A 25,370-nucleotide genomic window follows, 5' to 3' on the forward strand; every position below is an offset into this window, starting at 1 on the left:
TCCACAGCCCGAGGGATAGTCAGGGGTCGGGGGTCAGGGGTCAGGGACCAGGGCTGTGAAGCCGGGAAACTGGCGTGTGGCCCCCAAGCTCATGGAGCAAGGCTTCCATCCCTGAAGGCTGCCCTCCCTCCCTCTGCACATCCCAGCTGGTGGAAAGGGTCTGAGCGCAGAGTTGTGGGGGGGAGGGGGCAGGGGGTTATCCCCTGCGTCTCTGGGTGTCATTGCAAGACAATCCTTCCCCCCCGTCTCTCCACACCCTCGCCCCCCCCCCCCCAAGGGACAGAAGCAGTAAGTCCTTCCTGTGCATGAAGCTGACTTCGACAGGCTCACCCAGGGGACCTTGTCCAGCAGAGAGAAGACATCCTGCCCCCCGCTGCTGTGGGCGGTGCACCTGGGGCCTTCACTGCTCATCTCCCCTCCATCTGGCTCGGCACCAAGGCCCTTTGGGTCCCTGGACTGAACCAACTGGGCCGGCCAATAGAGGCCCCCGATACTGAGCAGCCGGAACGCCCTCATGGCCCCCATTCCCCAGGGAGAACTGGGTGTGGGTTTCCATTGCTCTTCCAGCATCCTCAGCATGAACCTGCTGGCCCTGCATCGTGTGGCCCTCCTGAGCCCTCACCTTGAGCTAGTCTTGCCTTATTCACTGTGCTCCAGCCCTATAGGCCTTCTCTTGGGTCCGGGAACACACCATGCTCCCTCCCACCCCAGGGCCTCTGCACGTGCTGCTGCTCTTGCTCTCTGGCTACATTGCTTTTCCCTTTCCAGAAGGATAAGGGGTAGCGCTTTGTTTCAAGGTCACAGAGCGCCCACACTCACAACCCACCACAAAGCAGATGGGGACAGTGGGGATAAGGCAGGGAAACAGCGATGCTGAGGGGAGAGAAGACCGACGGTCACCTGGACAAATGGGGAATATGGATGGTTTCCTTTCGGTGGTCACCACACTGGCCCGGAACAAAGGTCTAGCAAGGTCACCATCTATTGGGAGACCCTCTGAGTTGTTTCCAGCAGAACTCACTCCTGACTCTTGGGTGACTGTCTTGACCCAGGGACAGCTGAGGAATGAGCTGGAGAAGCTGTCACAGGGGTTCGAATCATATCCATGGGGGGGCCCAAGTATTCATCCTGGGTTACCTTTTTTGAGATTTTCTGATTTCATTGGAATTCAACGGTGAACAGGGCTGGCGGACTAACTCAACACCCATAGGCGCGTGCCCTCTGCCCTGGCTCCTGGTGGCCATGTGACCAAGTCCTAAGCAGAAGTTGCCTGGAAGTTTCTGGGAAGGAAGCTGGCGCCACCCTTTCCCCTTCTCCCACCTTGAACATGGGTGGATGTCTGGAGCCACAGCAGCCACTTTGCCATCATGAAGTGGTGAACACAAGAAAAGGCCACAGAAATCAGAGACCAGCCTTGGCTGACATGGCAGGGCCACTGGTACAGCGTGAGAAGCCACCGTCTCCTAGAATCGTTTCCACGCGTGGAAAGGGATTGGCTCAGCCCCTTCAGTTGGGATTTCATTACTTGCAATAGAACATGCTGCCGCTGCCTACGATGGGACACCAGGCCGTCAGAAATGCACCCTGGGCCTTAGGGGAGTGGGTTCGGGAGGAAAAACAAACAGACGGTCCCACGGCAGAGGCTTTTCAGAGGGGAGGAGGCTCGGGAGGGACGTGAGTGTCCCGGGGAAGGAGTCCCAGGAGTCAGTCCCAGTCACTCAGACCAGAGGAAGATGCCCTGAAGAACAAGACAGCCGCCCGGGGCCCTCTGTTGAGCCTCCGACAGCAAAGCCACGCCCAGGAGACGGACGGAGGCATCATCAGAGTGCGAATCAGAAATGGGAAGCATGTCAGGATGAAGCCCTCAAGGACCAGGGCCCATGAAAGTCTTCCCAGAACAACTCACAAGTGGCCTCAGATTAGAGGTTTGGCCACGTGCACCAGACATTCCTGACTGAGACGTTTGTTTGTCTTTCTTATTAAATCCTGAGTGGTGGCGGCTTTCTATGGAGTTGTCAGCAGCCCGGGCTCCTCCCTTGATACTCTGACATCCAGACATCAAGTCAGAGATGTCTGTCACCACAGCTGCATTCCAGCCAGGGGGTTGGGGGGGGGGTGCGCGGGGGGGAGGCAGGCACAGTGCTTTCCTTTAAGGATGTTACCCAGTTGCACAAATCGCATCTGCTTACCTCCCTTTGGCTAGAAGTTGGTCACATGGCCTAGCTGCAAGGGAGGCTGGGAAGGGCAGCCTTTACCTGGTGGTCATGGGGTCTTATAAAGCCCCTCTTTCCAAAGAGGAAGGGGTGAATGGAATGTGGGGGCAGCTAGCTGTCTCTGCCACTGTATAGGGGACCTGAGGTCCAGAGAGTGTGTCCTGGCCAAGGTGACATAGGGGTCAACAGCCCGGGCCAGCTGACAGCACAGCCTGAAACTGCCCCCATGTCCTGCAGTCTGTCCTCACGGCAGAGACCCAACCCCTGGGTGGCCCACCCTCCCCAGTTCAGCAGCGACCTGATCCCAGAGCCCTCGTCTCTTTCTTGCTATCTCTCTCCCTCAGTGCAGGAGGGCAGGACTGTGGGGGCAGAGGAACTTGCTTTTGGGGCCTTGTGTACCCTTTGACATGACATGGGCAGGTGCAGGGGATGATAGTGCTGAGCTGGTGAGAGGAGGCTGAGGCTGGAAAGAGACTCACCAGATGGTCAGAGTCAGGCCTCAGCTCAACTGTCCCCTCCCCTGGGACTCTAAGAGGCCTGCCTTGAGCCCTCTCTCCGGTCCCTTCTAGCCCATCATCTGGTTTTACTTCCTTTTTAGTCATTGTTGCCTCGTGAAATGATCACTTTTGGTTTATTTGCTTCTTGTTTATCATCTGCATCCTCTAACTAAGCCATGAGCCCCACAGGAGCAGGGAGGGGCCTGTCTCCCGTCCCCTGGAGGTCCCGTGCATCTGGAACTCTCCCATGAAATTTGCATTAAAGGGCTAATCCAATAAGAGGCATGAGTCCACCCTCATTCTGTCCTGTCTCTCTGGTCTCACATACACACTGAGGGGTCAGGGGCTGGTCATTGGGGAACCTTGTGTCACAGGAAGGGGAAGGGATTCTTCTGTAACTGAGATGAAGTTCTAGGGTTGCAAGAAGTCTAGGAGCTTCCCTGATCTTGCTCCCTTGGAGCCAGGAGGTGCCCCCATGTGGCCAATGTGAGCTTCCCCCAAACAGAGTACATGACCAAGGAGGGGCCCCCACTGTTGATTCTAGTTCTGGCTCCCAACCTACATTATAAGAAGCTCAAGGAGTGTTCTGCCTGGAACCCTGGAACACTCCTACTCACCCTTCAACCCCAGCCAAAATGCCCACTCCTCAGGCCTGTGCCGTCACTGAGCCATCGGCCGCCTTCATCCTTTACCCCTTTGCTTGGATGCCAGGAGCCTGGATGGAGCTTCCTTAGCCTCCATTCGGTCCCATATCTCGTCAACAGTCCATGGGATCCTGGAGTGCCCTCAGAGCCTCTGGGATGACCGCCACCCGCCAGCTCTGGCCACCCACGCCCCCCTGCCTGGGGAGCAGGGCCTGTACCTGCTTGTTCAGGAACAAGTCCCTTCCCAGGAGGCAGTCCTCCCTGCTCAGCAGGACCCCGTCCCGGGTCTGCGGTTCTCTCCGGCAGCAGGCCTCGGGCACCTCGTCGCTGTCCAAAGTCAGGAGTCGGAAAATGGATGCCAACTTGAAGTCTTCAGGCCCGTTGACCCCGCAGCAACCAAACTAGGAGGAGAGCACAGGAAGGGTCTGTGGGCGGGAGCGGGCCTGCGGGGCCGAGGGGGACAGACAGCCTCTCCAAAGGCCAGTGAGGAAGCGGCTGGCTCCACCCGCTCCGCCTGGGGGACTTGGGAATGTCCCTCAGCCTCTCTGAGCCTCCAGTGTCCCCATCTGTAAATGGGGGGGAGGTGGTAACCACCCCCACCTCACCAGGCGCCTAGTCAGCGCTCAATAAACAGTCGCTGTGATTACTATCGTTGATGACAATGACAGCTGCTTGGGGATTCCACTCAGAGATGGCAAACAGGTCTCACTCAGAGTGTGGACTGTGATCGAGGGAGTGGTTGCTGGGAATGCCATGTCGACCAACTCCGAGGTGGGTCTTGGTAGGATTGGCGAGGCAGTGCCCTGGTTGCCCATTGGCACGAGCAATGGGATCTCTGGTGGCCAGACATTTGCAACACTGGGCACTGGGGCTCTGAAAGCTCATAGCGCCCCTGGGTGTGTAGGGGGGCGGTCACTCACTGTGATCATGACCGAGTTCCAGGTGGCAGAGAAGACGTCTGTGTCGTTGTTGCCCTGATAATGCTTGGTGAGCTCCTTGGTGAAGAATTCCCGGGTGAGCTGGAGGCAGAGGGAGGGGGTGGGCTGAGACCCCACCTGGTAGCTTGGTGCTGCCACACCCCTCCCGGCCTCTCCATCTGTCAGCTTTGGGGGAAGGGAGGGAAGCCAGGGCCCTGGTGCCAGGCTCCTGGCATTCTCCTAAGCTTGGGACAAGTCCCTTAACCCCCACCTCAAGGCCCGTGGCCTCCAGCCATCATGGGATCACTCACATGAAAAGTCTACACACATCCCTCGGCGACCCCGAGGCCAGGGCACCCGGGGACCTCACTCTGCCCTGCAGCTCTTCTCAGAGGGGGCTTGCCTCACCCACCCTCCACCCTGAGCTGTTCCTCAGAGCTAAGCGGATGCCCTGGGCCCAGGCCCTGAAGAAACCACAGTGTGGAGCAGGGAGCCTTTGCACATCTAGTTTCCAGAGATGGCCTTGGAAGTCGCTCCTTCCCTCGGAAGACTCTCCAGAGTCTAACCGAGAGGGAGGCCCGCTGGGCACTGTTCTGGGGACAGGCTGCTGCCTCCTCCCCTCTGGGGACAGCTCACCTGCTCACCACCCAGGGCCAGCTCGGGTCTCCGGCCCCCTCCCCTCCCCCTCCTCTCCTCCCCTCTTCTCTTTGCTTCCAGGCCACCTGTGGGTGGGGCCTGGCTCTTGTAGACTCGGGAGGGAGCTGGTGCCTGGGTGCTGGAGCCCCTGCAATAAGATGGCCTGTGGGGCAGGTGGCCCAAACTGGGGACCGGCCAGGGCCTCACCTGATGGTGCTCGGCCCCTTCTGTGCATCACACATTCCCAGGCTCAGGGGACAGCCTCCCTGACTGTCACATGACTACTGCTGTGCCATCACCTGGCAAGGTGTGGATGGAAGATTCCAGAATCAGGTGTGTGATTGCACTAGATGTTTTCGGAAGAGCGAGACTCTTAAGGGCCCCTGACGCTAACCTTCTGGAAAAGCCCTCGTAAGGAAGAGGCTGGCGGGTCACCATTTGGGCTGAAAGTGCTGGGTGAGAGGCTGATGTCTCTGTGTGTCCCTCAGGACGGGACAGGCTGGCCGTGAGGGCCTCCGACCCCTGGCTGGTGGCAGGGAGCCAGGGCGTGGGGCCCGGTACGTACATTTTCCCTGAAGATAAAGGCCAGGATGGCCGCCGAGAGCTCTGCCAGGAAGATGATCAGGATGAACAAGAAGAACTGCAACGAGAAGGGGAGGCTCGTGAACCCTGAGGGCGGGCGGCCCGGGGACCCCGCCCACCGAAGCCCCCTTCCACCTGCTCCACAGCTGGTGCAATGCACCGATTCTGTAAAACAAGGAACTTCACTGCCATTAAGCAGACATTTTTCATAATAAACACCGCCCTTTGGAGTCAACAAGGCTGTAATGCAAATATGGAAAAAATACACAGACAGACAAGCCTTTGGTGCACACGGCCCCCCGAGACGAGGCCCCTGCCCAGGGGTCAGTCTGGACAACCTGCCTGGCAGCCCTGGCAGGAAGCGGAAGCTGAGTCCCAGGCTCAGGGAACCCTGGCGTCCCCACCCCCAGCCCCAGCCTCATTCCCACGAGCCAGAAGTTTGAAAACTAACAGAACCCACTCCACCCACTGTATTCCTTGATGCTCCCCAAGTCAACCAGGAGGCCTCTGTCTCGGGGTCCCCTCTGCCAGGAAGGCACGTCCTCCCTCAGTCACCAGCTCCTCGTTTTCCAGCCCAGGTGCAGCCCAGGCGCTCTCCTGCGGCTCCCCCACCCATCACAGTGCCCCACAGAGATGTCCCCATGGCAGCCGCTGTGTCCCCACTGGGCCCCCAATTAAGCGCAGAGGCTGTAGCTCAGCACGCTCTCCCCAGGCCCGGACAGCACAGACACCGGTTCGTGGCTATCAGATGAAGGAATGAAGCCAGGAGTGACCGACACGCCATCATGACCTCGCTGTCCACCGCCTCTCAGGCCCTGGCCATCCTGGGCAGTGTTTTGGGCTGAGAGCTGTTAGCAGAAGAAAGGACATGGTGGGCCTTCATCACCTAGCACTGGTGCTGTTGGCATACGTGGTCTGTGACCATCCCAGAGTTGTCACCCCACCTGCGGCCACCAGTGGAGGACTGAGTCCCCGGTGCACAGCCAGCTGCCCCGAGACCTACTCCCGTGGGTCAGGGTCCCCGAGCCGCCAGGCCACACTGGATGTGCCCAGGCTGGAAGGATGCAAAGGGTCCTGGGCTTAGTGTCCGGACGCCTCTGCCCGCCCTGCGTGCTTTGTGTGACTTGGGACAATCACTCAAACCCTTCCAGCCTCAGCTTCCTTGTCAGTGAAATGAGGGTGTGACACCCACTTTGGGGCTCACCTGGGAACGAAGTGATGGACGTGAAGTGTTGTTATGTCATAAGAGAGGCAGAGCCAAGCTTGTTGCCCAGGCTCTCACAGGAGCGGAGGGAAGCTGCCCACAAGCCCCAGTGCCCAGCTCCGGGGGCACCCAGCTCCGGGGGCATCCAGCTCCAGGGGCACCCAGCTCTGGGGGTATCCAGCTCCGGGGGCACCCAGCTCCGGGGGCATCCAGCTCCGGGGGCACCCAGCTCCAGGGGCACACAGCTCCGGGGGCACCCAGCTCCGGGGGCATCCAGCTCCGGGGGCACCCAGTTCCGGGGGCACCCAGCTCCAGGGGCACCCAGCTCCGGGGGCGCTCAGCACTTCTTTCCTCCGACACTCGCATGGGCCACTGGGACGCCCTCAGTGTCTCTCTCCTGGATCGTGTTCCTTTGGACAGAAGCAGCTTCCTGCCACCGTACCCTCAGCCCGGGAAGACCCGTCACGTCCCCTCCCTGGCTTTTCAGCTTGGACAGGCTGCCCCATGGAGGTCCTGAGGCTCCTCCAAATGGCTTGGGCTTCACACCACCTTTGGGGAGCCACTGGGATGGATTTCAAAACGACTTACTGAGGACGTGCCGTGAACACATCCCCTCGACCCGTCAGACGGCTTGGTTTGGTCTCTTCAATGTCCACACTCCGGAAGCAGCCCTGGCTCGAACGGACCAGCAGCACAAAGCTGCTCCCACACCGCTGTCTTTGGCGGCAGGAGTCTCGCCAGGTTTAAGCTGCCTCCAGCCCGGGCTCTACCCCTTCTCTTTCCTGGTTAGCCCCCTGCTTCTCCAGTGGAGAAAACAAGCCAGGGAAGGGAATGACTGCTCCCGAGGTGAGCAGCTCAAACATTTCAGAGCAAATCCCTCGTCTTAACCCGGCTCGTTTCCAGTGCCACGCTACCTCGCCTCGCTGCTGAGCCCTGGGGGTCTGCTTCCCACAGGTCAGCCTCGCTGGGGTCAGCTCTGCGGGTGACCCTGGGCCGAGCTGAGGGCTGGGCAGAGATCCCCCACCACAGGGGCCTGGGACAGAGGGCCTCCTGTGCCCCTGGCCACAGCACCTGCAGTCCATTCCAGCACCCCCGCCCCGCCCCCACGCACTGGCTGGCCCTCGGGCTGAGCGAAGTGATGTGTTCTCCGCTTCTGTGGCCTCTCCTCCCCCGACAGTGAGGGAGGCCGCTGGCAGGGCTCCTGGCACTTCCATTTCGCTGGTGATGGATGGTCATCCGGTGGTTTCCCGCGGCCTCCAGGGGAGCCCCTCCCTGCCCGTGCCCTCTCGGTGGAGTTGCTGGCAGTCCGCAGGCTGGCAAAGTGTGGCCTCAGAGTGGCCTCCATCCTCGGTGACTCAGCTGGCTCTCGCTAGCGATCGATCGTCGCGGCTTAGACGGCTATAAACTATGAATGAGACCGAGCTCCAGCCTCGCCCTCCGAGAGCGCCTCGCTCCGGAGCGTGTGCTGACCAGGATGACTTTGCACAGCTGCAGCGATGAGGCAGGCGAAGCCCGTGCACAGGGCGGGTGCGATGGGAGAGCTGCTCAGCTGGTGGCTCTGCACCGAGAGGAAGCGTGGCCTGCCTGAAGGCGGGTGCCGGCACGGTGATCTCCGGAAAGGCAATGCCAGCTACTGCCTGCCGAGCGCTTACTCCCTAGGCCCTGGGGATCGCATGTGGTCACGTCACTGAACCCTCTGGGCAGCCAGGAGAGGCCGCTGCTGTTATCATCAACAGCCCATTGTACTGACGGGGAAACCGGGACCCCGAGAGGGCAGCGGGCCCAGCAGGTGGGCCGCACACCTGGGGTAAACGTGGGTTTCTGATTCCTGAACACGGCCTCTTAACACCAAGTCATCCGGGAACCCAGGAGAGCCTCCAGGGCTTAAGACTTTCCCACGGCCTGCAGGGTCCCTCGTGGATCAGCACCAGTCCCTTAGCTTCCCATTTATCACGTGTTTACATGTGCCAGGAACAGAGCAAAGCAAGGGATGGGGAGGAGGTGTTCCTATCTTCATTTTATGTAGAAGAAATCCGAGGTTCAGAGAGGTTCGGTAACCAGCTCAGGTCCCCCAAACAGGAAGTGGCAGAGCAGGGATCAGAGCCAGGCTGTTAGCACACCCCTGGCCCAGCCTTCTCTCTGCTCCTTCACTCCAGCGCTGTTTATGCTGGGCGGGCGCTGTGCTAGGTGCTGGCAAACGAACACATCCAAGGCAGATACAGTCCTCATCCTGATGGAGTTTACATTGAGCCCAGTTTCCTCGTTCAAGAAATGAAGTTCATGAGACGAAATGAAAGAATGAACCTGGTTAAGTCATTGACAGGGACAGTGGGCCTCCCCAGGGAAGGGGGTCTGCAGGCCTGCCTGCCATTCTCCCGCCTGGAGCAGGGTTCCCCGAGCATGGGGACCGCGGGGTGCCTTGAGTGTGTGGGAGTGCGGGTCACCTGAAGGAAAGTGCCCGGCTGTGCCGACATTGTAACAAGGCCGCTCTGCGGCTCGCCTCCTCCAGCCTGAGGCCCTTTCCTCCTGCGTGACACGGTCACCACTGGTCGCTTGGAGGGGACCCCCCTTGGCCCAGCCACAGGGCTGATCCTGATGCTTCCTGGGGCTTCCCCTAATCGGGGCCTTTCCAGGGTTTGTTCGCCGTGGGTTCACCTAACCTCAGCCCACCTGCCCACAGACACATTTGCCAGCAATTCCCAGCATCAGATTCACAACACTTTGCCCAGGAGGGGAAAACTAACAAAGAGGTGGGAGCTGCTATTCTGCCTCCTGGGGAGCATTTCCAGACTCTTCTAGCCCATCTGCCTACAGGCTCATCTGCTTTCCGTTCCCACTTCTAATAAATATTTACCAAATTTATGCACTTCATGTGCCACTCAGCTCATTTATCTCTGTCAAACACACGCATCTCTTTTTGCTGTTCTCTCTTCCCATTTAGCATGACTTTGTTATAAAAGGTTTTTGTTGTTGTTTTTTTTTAAAAAAGTCTGCATCAAATAAATGGGCCAAAAAAATTCCTTGAAACTATTCAGAGGTAAGCAACCAGGGAAAAGGGGTGCCACAAGAACAGGCTGAAGCTGGCCCACTGTATGTGAAGATGCTGTAAGACTGATCAGCAGGAGTGTCTGCAAACTGTACCTTTAGAAAAACTGACCATTAGTGATGTGGTCACTGGGCGCCTTGGCCCTGGGCTCAGGGTCCCTGGGACCCTGTGTTCCAGCCTCAGAGCAGGGCGGGATGCTCAGCGAAGCCGCACCCCCCAGTCCCTTTTCCTGCAGGCCTTTGAGCCTGGGTTCCGGAGGAGCCTCCCAGCAGCCTGAGGGGGGGGTCTCAGGCTTCCTTCCCTAAGGGGTGGACCCCCACATGGACAGGTCCAGGTTAAAAGAGGAAGTGGTCCTTCTTAATTTTTAGATCATGAGTCTTTTTGAAAACCTTCTAGAAGCTGTGGTGTTTCTCCCCAGAACATGCATGTGCACACCACACACACACACACACACACATACACAGCACACATGCACAGGTACACACACGCAGGCCCTGACATAATATTTTACACATAATTGCAGGTGAGTTTTTAACCACTTGAGTCCATGCCAAGGTAGGAGCCCCTCAGCCCTGGTCTGAGGGGAGGAGACCTGGGCCCAAGGGTCCCCCCCTTTGACCTGCACTGTGACCCCCAGCTTGTGTGCGCTGGGCATCAGAGGGGGCAAGCAGAAGAGGGGGTGGGAGGGGGAGAGAGGAGGGAGGTAAGGAAGTGGGAGGGAGACAGGACGGAGGCGAGGAGCGCTCAGGAGAGGGATAGGAAAGGCAGCAGGAACAGAAACCAAGAGATGAAGAGAAAGGCAGAGGCAGAGAGAGAGAGAGAGAGAGAGAGAGAGAGAGAGAGAGAGAGAGGTGGAGAGAGAGCGAGCAAAGAAAGGAGCAGCAGAGATGAGACTGAAGAGAGACAAAAGGGAGGAATGAAGGCAGTAAAGAAAGGCGTGGGAAGGGGCTATGTGAGGGTGGGTGGGCTGGACCCAGACACGCCAGGACTTCATTCTCTCTCGGAGCAAACCTCCTCCTGGGCCTCGGTCTCCTAAGCACTGAGGTGAGGCCGGTCCAGACGGCAGGCTCAGAGGGAGCCACTTAGCTCGCTGCCTCCCCAGCCCGGAGCCCCAGCCCCTTCCTGGCTTGGCTTCAGAGATGTGCCCTGGGGGCCGAGGTGTAGGGCGACTGGAGGGGCGGTTCACTGTGTCCCGGGACCCATGCCCAGCTCCCTTTAAAGTCCTGGGGGCTCCCCAAGCCCAGATTTCCCCTGCACCACCTGACACTGCCGAGGGTTTCCCACCAGGGGGCGCCCACGGGCTTCTTTGCTTCTCTCCCAGCGAAAAGTTTGCAGTGTGTATGTGACTGAAGGCCAAAGGGACCCGAGGCTTCGTGTCACGCATTTCACAGCGATTTCACTTGGTCTCTGAGATATGGGGCATCTCACTGGGACAGTGGGGGCCGTAGAGTGTGTCCTAACCTGGGGAGGAGGCACTGGGCCAGGTCTCTGCCCCTCAGAGCGCCGGCAGGAGCAGCCAGAGCCTTGCAAGGACGTCCTCCTGATGACCAGCCCAGACCTTCCTATGGCTTCACTCGCACCACCCACTCGCCATACACACACACACACACACACACACACACACACTTCTCAACGCAGGGCTGCTTTTAACTGAACCCATAGCAGGGCTGGGCTCGACTCACAAGTTCTCCTCGCCCTGGGGGCTCACAGGACCCGGCAGGGGGAGAGGACCCACCCGCCAAGGCCAGGAAGGTGAGCAGAAGCCCAAAGAACCACAGCTCACGGGACTCCCACAGACAGAGAAACAACACCTACCCCTTCTCTCGTTTGGCTCCCACTGACAGCTGAGCTGGTCGGCTCCTTGCTTACTTAACAAGCAAAGTCACTGAGACTCAGAGAGGTTAAGAAACTAGACGAGAGTCACATCATTAGTTAGGGGACAGAGCAGGGCGCACACTCCAGCGAGGTCTGCCTGCTGCCCAGCCCGTCCTTATGGGATCCACGCTGCCCCGTGTCCATGAGGGAGGGACAGCCACTCTGGGCCCCGATGGATCGTCAGCACCTAGTGAACTACGTGGCCCATAGGAGCCATCCAAGGACTATTTATTTGATAAGAAAAGTACCTTCAGAGATCCTATCATTTCTATTTTAGAACTGGAAATGCAAACAGCGACTTATCCAATGGCTGTCTTAGCCCTTTGTACCAAGGAAGGAATTATCTATGAAGTTCTTAAAAGCAAGCAAGTACATAAGCATCGTGGCCAACATTCTCCATTGGCAATGCCATGGAGGAGCACTGTTTGGGCCTGGAGGCTCTGGAAGCTGGGGCTGCAAGTCCCCATGGGAAAGGCTGGTGGCCCCCCCACCCCAGGAGGATGGCCTGCTTGGCCCAGACCTCAGTGCGAGTCCCTGCAGGGTCGGCACCAGCCCCGTGGTGGGGCGGGGATGGCAGTACTCACAAACAGCAGCAGACACTTGTTCTCCCGGATGGCCCCGCAGCAGCCCAGGAAGCCCAGCAGGAAAAGCAGGCCCCCCATGGCCAGGAGGATGTAGACGCCCGTGATGAGCAAGGGGTTGGCAGCCACGATCTCTCGGAAGCCAGTGGGATCCACCATGACCCAGATGCCGATGCCCAGCAGACAGGCCCCGCCCAGCTGCTCGTGGGCCAGTCAGGAGGGAGGGGAAGAAACAGAAGAATGGAGTTAGGTATTAGATACCCCCCCCACACCTTCCCGAGCGAGGCCCGGCGGAGGCGGTGGGCCCTGGTGAGCCGGGCGGGAACTCCATTTGCTGCAGGAGCCGGAGTCCCAGCACCGCTGGTCACTGCTCCGAGTCTTCCTACTTACTCTGACCTGGTCTCAACCCAACCTCTGCCCCAGCCCCCCCTCGGCTGCTGAGAACCATGTATGTGGAGTTTATTTGCTACTTTTAAATTCCCCTTAAATGTCAGAGCTGCCCGGTGAGGAGGTCACCTAGTCCAACCCTCAGATTCCACACTGAGCCCCAGAGGGGGCCAACGACTTGCTGAAGGTCACACACAATTTCGAGGCAGGACCCTGGCCTCCCTGACTCCAGCCCCAAGGACACTCACCAAACTCCCGGAACATGCACTGACACCTACACTGTGCCTGCACCCTGCCAGGGACAGGAAAACACAGACAGAAGCCATCCCTTCTGTCCCCAACAGAAGCTCAGGCTGGGCTCCCCACTCTCAAATCTGCACCTGGAAAGCCTTCGTGTCTATGTCTTCATCTGCATGGTCCATCTCTCCATGCCTTACTCATCTTTGGAGAGAGGCAGCATAGATCAGAGAAAGGGCTGTGGTACTTCTTAGCTGTGTGACCTTGGGTAAGTGGCTTAACCTCTCTGAACTTCAGCTTCCTCATGGGTTAAAAAAAAAAGATAGTAATTCCCATCTCCCAAGGAAGAAAGGACAGAATGGATGTGAATGTACTTAGCAGGTTTCAATAAATATCCATTCCATTTGTCCTGGGCACAGAGTATTGGAAACAGATCAGTTGCAGGAGAGCCAGTTTGGCATTGTTGGATTTTAAAGGCTGTAAAGTGTCTGAAATCCCTGTGTGGTGCGGGGGCCTGAAGAATGAATGACAGATGGTGGGAGGAGCAAACTGCCGAGCTCTGGCTTGGCTGAGCAGGGTCTGCAAGCTGTGGGGAAGCGCTGCACAGTTTGGGGCAAGAGATGATATTTTAGGTACAGTTAGGGCAGGAGTGGGGTGGAGGGGCTGGAGGCACCCGGCAGCGGGAAGAGAGAGGAAGGGAACACCGACAATTTTGCCTCTGTCATTGGTGCTGACCAGCCTCCAGTATGACCTGCGTCCCTCCTCATGGCTGGTGGAGGGTTGGGGTCTGCCACCTGTGTGGGGAGGTCCGCTGCAAGGAGGGCTTGCGCAGACTGAGCTGCCCAGGTGACTCCGCCCACTTCAGCTGGAGACACTGGGGCTGGCCGGGGGTCACCCAGCTTAGAAACTGGGTCTAGAATTCAAGTCTGTCGGGCTTCCTGCTCTTCAGAATTATGGGGCAGGGGCGGGAGTCCAGGACAGTTGCTGAGATGAGTAAAAAATGGATGGAGAGACAGACACAGTCAGCCTTACCAGAAAGGGGCCTCTTTTTCATAGTGGCCCTCCCCTGGAGGACACTGGTGGACGTTAAATCATCCAGGTCTTGGCTGCACTAAGATCAAAGGTTCAGGTGGGTCAGGAAAGCCTGCAGGGGCTCAGGACACCAGGAGCGTGGCTCTCTCCTGGGCAAGGCCACGGGCCTGAGCAGAGCCTTGGTGGCTGCCAGCAGGTGGGCAGTGCTGCCGGCCACCTGAGCACTCTGGGCTCTGTCCATCATAGGTGGGAGGGGCTGGGGCTCAGCTACTGAGTGCTGATGCAAGGCAGGCACTTCCTCATCTTGCTTAATTTTTTTAAAAGACCTGTTGAGGTAGGTAATGAAGGGATGAAGATACTGAGGTTCAGAGAGGTGAAGTGTGTTTCAAATCGCATAGCTGATAAGATGCTAGGCTTGGCTTTGAATCTAGGTCTCCCAGTTCTAGAGAGGTTTCTAATGCCATCGGGTTCCCCTCCAGCTGGCATCTGTAAGGCTCTGGGGGTCGGGGCTAGGTGGGGCTCCCTTTGATCACCCCATCTCCTCCTTTCCCCAAACCCACCCGAGGTCAGATCCCAAGACAGTGGCCAGGACTGAGGCCCTCACTCTTTGTCGGAGGAGCTGGACCATCCCGGGCCCAGGAAAAATGTCCCTCCTAGAATAGCGGGCTGTTTGGATTGGGGTGGGCACCGCTGGGGCCTCCCATCCAGGAAATCCTGGCCCCTGTGCCCGCCCTGGGACTCAGCCCATTGTGACTATTTCCAGCAGCAGTCGGTTGTGCCCACTCGGCTGAGACCTAGGGCAACCCCAGGCACGCTCCAGGAATACTTACAAATATGAAGAAATTGAAAACAAACATCAGGTACTTCATGCAGCTCAGACAGTCACCTTCCATGGCTCCACCTGCAAAACAGCAAGGCTCCTCAGGCCTCCCCCTGGCGGCCCTGTCCCTTCCTTCCTGCCGCTGCCCAGCCACCAGGCGGCTCATCTACCTGCCCTTCCAGACCCCAACCGGCTGCATTCGCGGTTGTTCCCTGTCAGGAGAGGTAAGGACTCTTGACGTGGAGAATTTCCAAGCAGGGAGATGAGTGTGTGCAGTGGTTCTCAAACTGGGTTCCCTGCCACTAACCATATCTTAAAGCTATTTTCAAGACATCCAATAACATTTCAGAAATCAACCCCTCACCACTAGCCAGGCACGTGTCTTGGGTTTTAGAGCAAGTAAACCACACCAGGGTGGAGGACCCTGTTTCTTGGGTTATTCAGAAGCTCTGGCCACTAGGTATGTATGACTTTGCAGTCCAAACACGAAGGTGGAACTTTAACATGTACTTAGCCAATGACCTAGTGACGGCAACCCTGTTTGGTAGATAAAATCCTTGAAGTCTTGGGGCTCAGAGGGATGAAATGTGGGAGTCAGCATCACAGGCGAACTTGACTTCGTGTGAATTCAATGTCCCACGTGCACTGGGAAAGCGAGCAGGAGAGCAGCTTAGTTGCTGAGTTCTGGGGCATCTGCCACACGGGGAGCACCAGGGAGAGTCCTGGGCCTGCTGCCTTGGGTCTCATGATCTCAAGGCACCTGTGCCTGCCACCGTGTCCCGGCACCTGGCCGAGTGAGGGTTCCGGGCTTACAGATGTGTGTTCTTTCCCCGGATGCAGCCGATTGTTTCTTGTATAACAAAACCAGGTGTTTAAGAGCATTGAGGGGATTTAAGGGAAGCTTTCCTTTGACACCGCTGTTTGTGTAAGTGCTGGCTTGAGCTTAGCCCTCGTATAACTTGTGTCACCAGCATTTCGGTGAAAGAAGTTCTTGGTCATAAAAAGCCAGGGCAGCGCTGATCTGTTCCAACACCCTCACGTTGGAAATGAGAAAACTGAGGCTGAGAAAGGGAAAGGGGGTTTGGCCAAGTTCCAAAACCAACTAGTGGAGGATCTGAAACGCCCACGGATACACTTATCGAAGTTTTACTCATTGATCCTGGTAGCACACATCTCCCGCTGTTAGAATGTACACTTCCTAAAGGCATGGACCTGTTTACCCCCACCTTCCTAGTGCCTCGAGCAGCGCCTGGCACATGGCAGGTCCCCAATTAATATGTCTGAATGAATGAATGAATGGTGGGAAGAGAAAACAGATAGAGGACAATGGCCAGCAAATCAGAGAAACAGATAAAGACGTGTCAGAAAGAGAGAGAAAGATGGAGAAAGACGGAGAAAGAGCGAGAGAGCAAGAAGTGATAGAGGAAGAGACAGACGGACAGAAAGAATGGGGGGGGGGGGTAGAGAGGCACAGAGTGAAGAGGAGGCAGTTGCTGACTTGTCACCTGGGCAGTGCTTTCGGCGTCAGCAGGACAGAGTCTCCTGGTCAGAGGGGCTGCTGTATAATTCTGTTATTGGCCCGGCTTGTCCTATAAGAGAAAATATTCCATTACTATAGGAAGTCATTAAGGCACAGCCATGTTCAAGAAGCCGTTTATGAAAACCCGCCCTCCGGACACACACTCAGGCAAGTGCCTCGCTCATCTAGGCCCATTAGGGCTAATGAAAAGCCCTCAGCACCTGGGCCCCTCCAGCTGCAGAGGCCAGCAGGGATGCCCGCCTTCTGCCCAGATGGCAGCTCTTGGTGCCCCTGCCGGGGCTGCGTGGGGAACATCTTCAAAAGACTTGCAATTTCTGGCACGGCTTCATCTACGCTGCCACCCTGCATGTGGCTGACGAGCTGGGAGGAGACAATGGGCATGGGTGGCCCATGCACCTGGCTGCCACCTGGCTGCTACCTGGGCATCTGCAAAGATACCTCAGTAGAGAGTGCCAGCGGGGCCCTGTTCATCAAAGCCCCTCCCCAGGTTCCCCATCTCCCCTGAGAGAGAAATCTGGTGTTGGAAAGGGTTCCGTGGCTTTGCATAAGGACATGCCGGAAGGGTCCTTCAGAGAGTCAGCTCCCGGCAGTGAAATGAAGGTCTGGTTTCAGCAGTCAATGTGCCCAGGTGGCAAGTCCAGTTCTACCAGACTCGTGGGGAATTCCACAGCCGGGTCCTGCTCAGACACTGGGCTAGAGGACAAGTTTCAGGGGAGATCTGAGGCCCGGGAGCTTCGGCTGCCGTGCCTCCCCACAGGGAGGACAAGGGAGACAGGGAGGATTTCTGGGTCTCAAGTGCCCGTTCAGATTCCTTCTTCCCATTCAGGCCGGTCCATGCTCACTCCACCACCACTTCTTCTGCACAGCCTGGCACACCTCGCTGGGCACACCTGCCTGGGCAGCACCTGCCTGGGCCAGCTCCCTGAGGCCTTTACAAAGTCACTTCCCTCCTGGAGTTGTTAAATTCTCCTCTAAACACGGATATTCTCCATTTTGAAGCCAAAGGTGGTTGTAGGAATTCATGGTATGAGACATAAAATGAACCGATGTAATATGAAAACACTTGGAAACCAGGAAAGCACAGTTGCCGGGGGCAGCATCGTCACAGATGGGAGATAAGTGGATGCTCGAACCACATCCACCAGTTACCCATGGAGGTGAGCGCGGGAGAGGACCATGGACATATGGCTGACTCAGGATGGGTAAAAACACCTTTCCCCTAAAGGCCCCAAATTCAAATTAATGTTTACAGTGTTGTGATAACTGAACCTAGTAATAACTAATAGTGTTGAGCAGTTACCATGTACCAGACCATGCTAGGCATTTCTCCTTCTTCTCTTGTTTCATCCTCACCGAGGACGAGGGTGCATTATGTCATTTACAGATGCGGAAACTGAGGCTCAGAGAATGTAATTAACTGGCCTGACTTTATTCACGTGGTTAGCAAGACGTGGCCATGATTCGGGCCCAAGTGTGCTGGACTCCAGACCAGAGCTCCTGACAAAACACCAGTCCATGGACCTGGTACCAGGGAGAGGACACCAGGAAGAGCAAGCGCTAAGCCTCGGTCCCCAAGTCTCCAACCCAGTGCTGCTCTGCCCCGAATCAGGCAACAAGGCAGCATCCTAGGGACCAGCTAGCATCCCTCCTGTGCCAGCTAGAGGCCTCTGGGGGGTAACCCGAAACTGCCATCCCTTGACAGATGGGGGCCCTGAGGCCCAGAGAGGGGCAGAGGTGGGGCGAGGTCACGCAGCGCCTCAGGGGTCTCCTCTGCAGCCCCTGCCAAGGCCAGACAGCTTTATTAATGTTGCCCCTCCCACTGCCCCAGATGGCGCCTCAGTCCCATCTGCACAGAGCGGGGTTCTCTGATTGAGAAGGACAGCTCAGTTCATAAATCACTCCTTTTACTTTCACTGCCCCCAGCCCCCAGGCATGCTCTCTGGAGAGGGAGAAAAGAAGGCAAGTGGACATCGGCGATGGAGAAGCCCCCACCAGAGGAAGCAAATGTAAGTCTGCGCTGCTGGGGCGTGAGAAACGTCCTGTACGCGCCCCTGCCAGGTGAGGGCGCTGTGGTGCAGGAGCGGCCCCACCCCCAAACCCTGGGTTCCAACCAGCAGGGTCTCTGCCCTGACAAGCTGAGACCTGGGCCACCCTCCTCAACACCTTGAGCCTGTTTCCTCATCTGTGCCATGGGGTTTCTCAGTCTAACTCCCAGGGTCCTTGAGAGAAGTGAAGGAGATGATGGTGAAAGCACTTTAGCGGCTGCACATCCAGTTCCTTCCTTCCTGTGTGTGCCAGACACCTAATGCCAGCCCTGGCTGGATCCAAGGCACAGAGACCAAGGACTTGCTCAAGTCTAGTGAGAAGCAATAAACCGGGTACTTGGGGAGGAGTGTTTACAGCCACCAGCCTAGTGCTCTGGGCATGCCCAGCAGGAGAGAGAAAGGGCTGGAGGGGGTCCTAGAAGCTGGGGAGGCCCGTGTGTGGGGAGGACAGGGAGGACCAACATTCATTGGGCTCAATGAGAGTATACTGTGTGCCAGGGACCATTACCAACAACTATCTTACTTGAAAAAAACTGAAAAATAGATATTATCATCATTCCCTTTTACAGAGAAGGGGAGAAACTCTCCAACAGGCCAGAAAAGTCTCAGAGCCAGAACCGACACCAGGTTTTAAGAGCCACGCTTTCCTTCATCCGGATGGAGGAGGCTGGTCGGAATAACAATGATGCTAGCCGTCAGGTTCAAAGCTGAGTGGGGAGGACTTATTTGCGCTCTGGCTGCGCCTGCTGGGCCTCATCCCGGAGACAGACGGTCTGATAAACAAGCAATTGGCCCGAAATCCTGGAGTGCCTGGCAATGGCACGGACATGGGGACATGGACACAGCTGAGTGGGGGAGAAAATCTAATTAGGCTCCTGGGAGTGGTGCCTTGAGGGTTAATGGTACCAGGCAATCTGCCTTGGATGCAATGGGATCCTAAATGACAGCTCCCCCAGACCCACTGAATCGTGAATGTCCAGGGGGCAAAGCATAGAGCGTCCAGGGCATCTGGGAAGGACATGTCTCTGGTCTAGGAGCTGAGGCAGTACTTGGGCGCTCAGTCCTTGCCACAAGCCCTTTCCTCTGTCCCACCCAGACTCGCGCAAGCTGTTTCCATCAGAGAATCTCCAAAGAAGAAAGCGCCTTAGTGAGGGGTAACTCGAAAGCTGGCTTTTCATACTGGGGATGCCGCGGCCCAGAGAGGGGCAGGGTCTTGCCTGAAGTCACACAGCAGGGCTGGAACCGGGAGCTGCTGACTCTAAGCCTGCTGCTTTCCCCCGACGCAGCCAGCCACCTAAGACTGACATCTTACTTTATCGTGACTATCAGAGCGCTTTACCTATATTACCTCACTGAATTGCCCCAACTACCCCAGGAGATGGGCACGCCTGCTTTACAAGTGAGGAAACTGAGGCTCAGAGGTGCGAAATCACTGGCCCAGAGTATCACAGGAAGCTGGAGAAATTGCTGGGACAAAGCAGGATTCCTCATCCTTCCCTGGCTGTCCTCCAAAGGTGTGGCCTCCGGGACTTGGGCCTGCTGATCCCCAGAGTGACCACGGTCCAGGGCTCCCACCCACCCACATGGACCTGGGCCGGACTCAAGCCACAGGGAGTGCTCATCCCAGACCCAGGCAGTGAGTCTGAGTTCCTGCCTTTGAATGGAGACGGCCCTATTGCAAAGGCCTCTGGGAACGAAGGTTCTGCTTCCTCTTGCAGAGACTTTTACTTGCCATGGTCCAGGCGCTGAAGGGAAGGCAACCTGGCCAACCTGAACTTGGTCATGAGCAAGAGCGGTGGAGGGCACTCTGTGTGTCGGGAGCAGGATTTGGCCTCAGAACATGAGTCCACGTTCAGGGTGGTGCCCACCAGCGAAATGTAGCTGAGGCAGCATGAGGGACTGAGTTGCAGGACTGGGAGGGACAAAGGAAGGCGGAGGGAGGAGGGAGGAGGGAGGAGGGAGGAGGGAGGACACCCGCCTCCTGAGGCAGATCCTGCCCTGTCCTTCGCCCCTGCTGAGCCCTCCAGGGAAGTTTCCCCGACTGCCAACCTGGTGACCTGGAGAAAGGCAGGTGTAAGAAGACACAAGCAGACATTCCCAGGGCCCAGGGAGGACAGGTGCAGTCGGGCACACCTGGGAAGTCCCGCTGGGCTGTGCGGGCACACTTGGGTTCTGGGTGATGGCATGGGCAGCGAGGAAACGGGAAAGGAGGCCAGCTCAGACTCCCAGGACGGAAAGGGCAGGAGTGTGCCCTCTGAGTGTGTCATTGCTGTCAGACCTTCCCTACCAGACAGAAGCCTTCCATGGCCGGCACAGTGCTCCCACTTCCCCTGAGTCCCCTCAGGACACAAGGGGGTACTGGACGGAACATTAGCAATATAATAGCTGCCCCTGCTTCACGTGTGGCAGGAACCACGCTGAGCAGGGTTCCAGAATCATCTACACAGGGCGAATTATCCTCGAGTCACTGAGGCTCAGAGGACGTGAGTGAGCGCCCCATGCTGGCCCAGCTGGGAAGGGGCAGGACTGGGAGTCAGACCCCAGGGGGCACACTGCTGCTAAGTGCTAGGAACCCTGCTGGTGGTGGATGGGCTAACAGACAACATGCTCACAGCAAAAACAAGTGGAAAAGAGAGGGGACTGGGTGACACAAGTCCTGGGTTCGAGTCCAGATTCTGAAAACTGGACAAAGCCTGCCCTCTCTCTGACCTTCGAGTCCTGTGGCTGTGTCCCATGGACAACCGCATCTCTATGCCTCGAATGAAGAGCATGAACCTCAGCCTCCCCTCCTAGCAAGCAAGCATGGTCTCCCAGCCCACACTGCATCCCCCCTCAGGGCCTGGAGCGGCAAGAGACCCTTTGAAAAACTTGGTAATCCAGCCCGAAATATACAGGGCTGTTGCTAGAGCAACCTGGCTGCTACACAGCCTGCATTTAAACATTTAATGGCTTCACGGGCATGAAGGGGGTCTGGGAACTAGGTGGGAAAGGGCACAGGTCTGAGCAGGGATGAGGGGGCCAGGGCAGCCCCCTTCCACCATGCCCATCCTGCAGAGAAGGGTGCCAAGGCTCCTGGCCTGTTGCTGTACTTACCCTGTCAGATCAGATCACACAAGGGGAAACAGATCCTGACTGGAGCCCAGGGAGTGGGTGAGATACAGAATTCCACTGTTGGGGGTAATGGGAGGTGTGTCCCAGGGGAATTTCTCTTTTGCAGGTAGACAAAGAAAACCTACTTTCTTCTTAAGTGCCTGCTGTGTGCAGTTCTCATATGAATTCCTTAGAACCTCTATAATCCTGAGGCAGGCCTATTACTATTTCCAATTTACAGCTGAGATAACTACGATCAGAGACATGAAATGACTTGCCCAAGGTCACACAGCCACTGACTGGCAAACTTACACCTGAGGGGTTGTGGCTCCAAAGTCAGTGCTCTTTCTGTTCCATCTCTCAGGGGTCAGGGCCAGAAACACTGCTGATAGCTGATAACAGTAATGGCTAGCATGCATGAATTCCTTTCTACAGGCCGGACACGGAGCTGAGGGCTAACCCACTGAACCCTCACAATCACCTTGTGAGGCAGGCTCTGTTACCCCCATGTTACAGATATGAAAACTGAGGCCCAGAGAGAGGAAGGTAAGCAGGGGCGCTGGGATTCAGGCCTCAGCAGTCCCCACTTCATCTAACTCTTCTTTTAGAAAGGTGTTAACAACAATGACAAACCAATCAATCAATCAATCTACTTTAAAATCCCCTTTCACCCTGCTGCTATGTCCAAGTCCTCTCAAGTTGGATAGGACAGCAAGAGGAAATTCGCCCAGCACTTAGCAATAAAGATGAGTCAGCTCAAGGTCTGGCTTCAGTGACTTGCTCTACGCACAAGACACATTCCCACAAACTCATGCAATACAGACAGAGCCACACAGACACACAGACACACAGACACAGACACAGACACAGACATAGACACAAACACACAGACACACAGACAAAGAGATGCATGCACATAGACAAAGGACAGATATATACATAGACACACAGACAGAGAGCCACGCACACAGGTACAACCTCATTCTGATGTGTACTCCTTAAGTAGGGAAGTTCCTCCTGGCATCTAACCAAATTCCCTCCTATGTTACATTCCTCACAACGCAACTCTTTCCATCAATACCCTGTTACAGCTCCCAAAGCCCTTCTATGTTTATGCTCTTGCTCGATCCGCAAAGCCATCCACTGAGGCGAGCAGGGCAGGGGTGACTGTAGTTGTGGGAGCGGGGCCCGGGGAAGTGAGGAGCTTGCCCGAGTTGAAACAGCCTCTGTCTGAGGCGGGCTCTCACCAGCTGTTGTGCCTGGTTTTTGAGCAGATTTCAAGGCGTCCTCGGTGACACCAGGTTGCTGTCAATTTCACTTTGCTCCTCTGCAAGGAACTTCCTTGGACCTCAGCCTGTCAGTGTTTAGTGAGGGGACTTCCCTGGTCCTGGCTCACCTCCCTCCTGCCTGTGTGCAGCGTGGAGGGCGGGCTCTCAGGGCTGGGGGATCCCGGGCTTGTCCTGAAGCTTCCCCACCTGAGTAGGTTTCCTCTCTGAGGGCAGACTGGCAAGGCTTCCCCCCGAATCCCAGGGCCCAGCAACTCTCACGGAGCAGGTACCCCCCACCCCCACAGCCTGAGTCCACGGTTACATTTGCTGGGCAATAAATATTAGAGACGCGGGGTCTTCCCAGGGCAACTGCAATGGATTCTAGTCACCTGGTCTGAATTAGGGAGGAATGACTACAGGTATTTAAAGTTCACGTTCTGACGAGCAAACCACCGAAAACAGAGAGACCGTGACCGAGTGCTCCACGCGGCTTGAGAAAAGCCTGGAGAAGATGCGTCAAAGGGAAAAGCTGGGGCCGGGGCTTGAGACACGGGCAGGCAGGAGTCAGAGAGCCGTTTTCCTTCCTCCCCATGAAACATCATCCCAGGGGTGGGGGGAGAGGGGGGTCCTAATAGAAGGTGACAGGAGAAGATCTGACTTTGGGTGGCGGGCAATATACAGGTCTTGTAACATACAAACCCACACCTGAAACCTGTATGTTCATGTTGACCAATGTCACCCCAATCAATTTAATAAATTTAAAAAAAGCATCATCCCAGCTGCTCTTGGGAGCCCTGAAGAAGCAGGCCAGGGCTGGGGGCAGGGAAGAGGCTGGGCTGGGATGGAGACAGGTCTGGGTCTCAGACAATGGGGATCAAGGAGCTGCTGCACCTCTCCAAGGAGCCGGCGCACCAATTCCACCAGACAGCATTTTTGCAGCCAGGAAGGATGCTGGCAACCCCGCCAGGAGCCTCGGGGATGAGCAAGTGTCGGTCTCACTGAGCTCCAGACGATTTCTACTTCCTTTGGACAAAATAATAGTAAATAATAATAAATAATAATATGAAGAAATAAAACTTCTCCAGGTCTTGGTTTCTCCATCTGTAGAATGGGACAGAAATCCCCACCCCCGCACGTGTTCCACTGGGTGGTGGGTCGGTGGGGAGGAGCCAAGGGAAAGACATGAACTTGCAGGGGACACGAGAGGATGTGCCAAGCACCCATCTACACTAGGGTTGGGAATTTTTTCTTTTGCCATAAAGAGCTAGACAGTAAATATTTCAGGCTTTGCAGCTATATTATTTCTGTCACAATGACTCAATCCTGCTTTGTTCGAGAAAGCAGCCACAGACTGCATATAAATGAATGGACAGGGCTGTGAGCCAATACAACTTTATTTACAAAAAATATGGGAAAGGCTTAGCCCACAGAGAGTAGTTTGTGGATCCCTGACCCTAAGGAATATTTAGGGACTCGCCTTGGGCTAAAGCAGAGGATTAGAAGTGGATGTGTTTCCCCTAGTAATGTGTGGTGTGAGTAATGAGAGAGGCTACAGAACTGGGTAGGTGGACGGCTGGTTCCAGCCCTGTGTTCAGGCTGTGCAGCTTAGCCAAGTCCCGGCACCTCTCTGAGCCTCACCAGCTTCACTGTGGACACAGGGATAAAGACGGAAGAGGGATGTCATGAGGGTCAAAGGAGGCCCTCGTGGATGATGGGCCGTACCCTCAGCAATCAGAAAATACTGGGCGAAAGACTAACTCAGACCGTGGGAAGCAGGAGAGCTGGTGAGGCCTAAGAGCTCCAAGTGGGGCACGCACCGGTCTGAACAGCACGGGGAGGGGAGCTGTCCCATCAGAAGGGGCTGAATGAACCAGAGGAACTGGAGCTGTCACCCTCTGGGGCCAGGGCCTGACCCCGCTGCCCTGTAGGAACCCAGGGAAAACCCTCCTGGATTGTATCCTTTGCCGAGAACTCTTGGGAGGAGGGCTGTACTGCACAAGGGTTACTGGGGGGCCGGAGAAGCCGGACCCTTCGGCCATGGCCACTGCCCGGTCTGGCGCACAGCAACATGTCTGGGCAGCACTTCTTGGCCTGCCTGCTGCAGGCTTGGTCCCCTCTCTGAGGCTCTCACAGATGACAGATGACTGATGCAGAGCAAATTACAAGCCAAAGATGCGCCCTTTGATTAACCCGTGGTGCATGGGAAGGCATCTTCTCTGTTCTGCTGAGGTCCAGTACCAATTACAAGGGGCAGGGAGGCTGTGACCACATGGCAGGTTCTGGGAGGGGAGGAGAATGGTGACGGTGGCAATGATAAGAGTTAACAGGATGCTTACTACGTGCCATGCACTAAACACTGTGCGACTATTCATTCACTTAATTTCCACAACAATCTATGAAGTGGGTACAATCATTGTGCCCATTTTACAGACAAGGAAAACCAGGCACAGGGAAGCAAAGTAATGTGCCCAGTCACACAGCTATGAGGCTGCATTTGAACCTAGTAAGTTAGTCCCAGCATCTGAACTCAGAGGGCTTTGAGGATGTCCCAGAGCTGGTAGGTCAAACCTCCGATCTCTCCAGAATTGGGGAAACCACTAGGAAAGTGTTGCAGTGGGAATCGGGGGCTCAGGGTCTAGTCCAGTGATGGCGAACCTATGACACATGTGTCAGAGGTGACACGTGAACTCATTTTTTTGATTGATTTTTCTTTGTTAAATGGCATTTAAATATATAAAATAAATATCAAAAATATA

The 25,370-nt window shown here is 56.3% G+C and overlaps 1 protein-coding gene across 1 annotated transcript in view; it reads right to left on the reverse strand.

The window, feature by feature from the left end:
* Window positions 1-25,370, reverse strand: part of TSPAN18 (tetraspanin 18) — a 145,602-nt gene that overhangs the window by 2,443 nt on the left and 117,789 nt on the right. The window contains exons 4-9 of the mRNA XM_059709588.1: window positions 16,177-16,260; window positions 14,682-14,752; window positions 12,199-12,393; window positions 5,473-5,547; window positions 4,275-4,373; window positions 3,573-3,755 (exon numbers count right to left, since the gene is read on the reverse strand). Coding sequence (XP_059565571.1) covers window positions 3,573-3,755; window positions 4,275-4,373; window positions 5,473-5,547; window positions 12,199-12,393; window positions 14,682-14,744 — 615 coding nt within the window. The 5' untranslated portion in view covers window positions 14,745-14,752; window positions 16,177-16,260. The remainder of the gene's footprint in view (window positions 1-3,572; window positions 3,756-4,274; window positions 4,374-5,472; window positions 5,548-12,198; window positions 12,394-14,681; window positions 14,753-16,176; window positions 16,261-25,370) is intronic.

The sequence above is a fragment of the Myotis daubentonii genome, chromosome 9 (assembly GCF_963259705.1).
Source record: "Myotis daubentonii chromosome 9, mMyoDau2.1, whole genome shotgun sequence".
NCBI classification, from domain to species: domain Eukaryota; kingdom Metazoa; phylum Chordata; class Mammalia; order Chiroptera; family Vespertilionidae; genus Myotis; species Myotis daubentonii.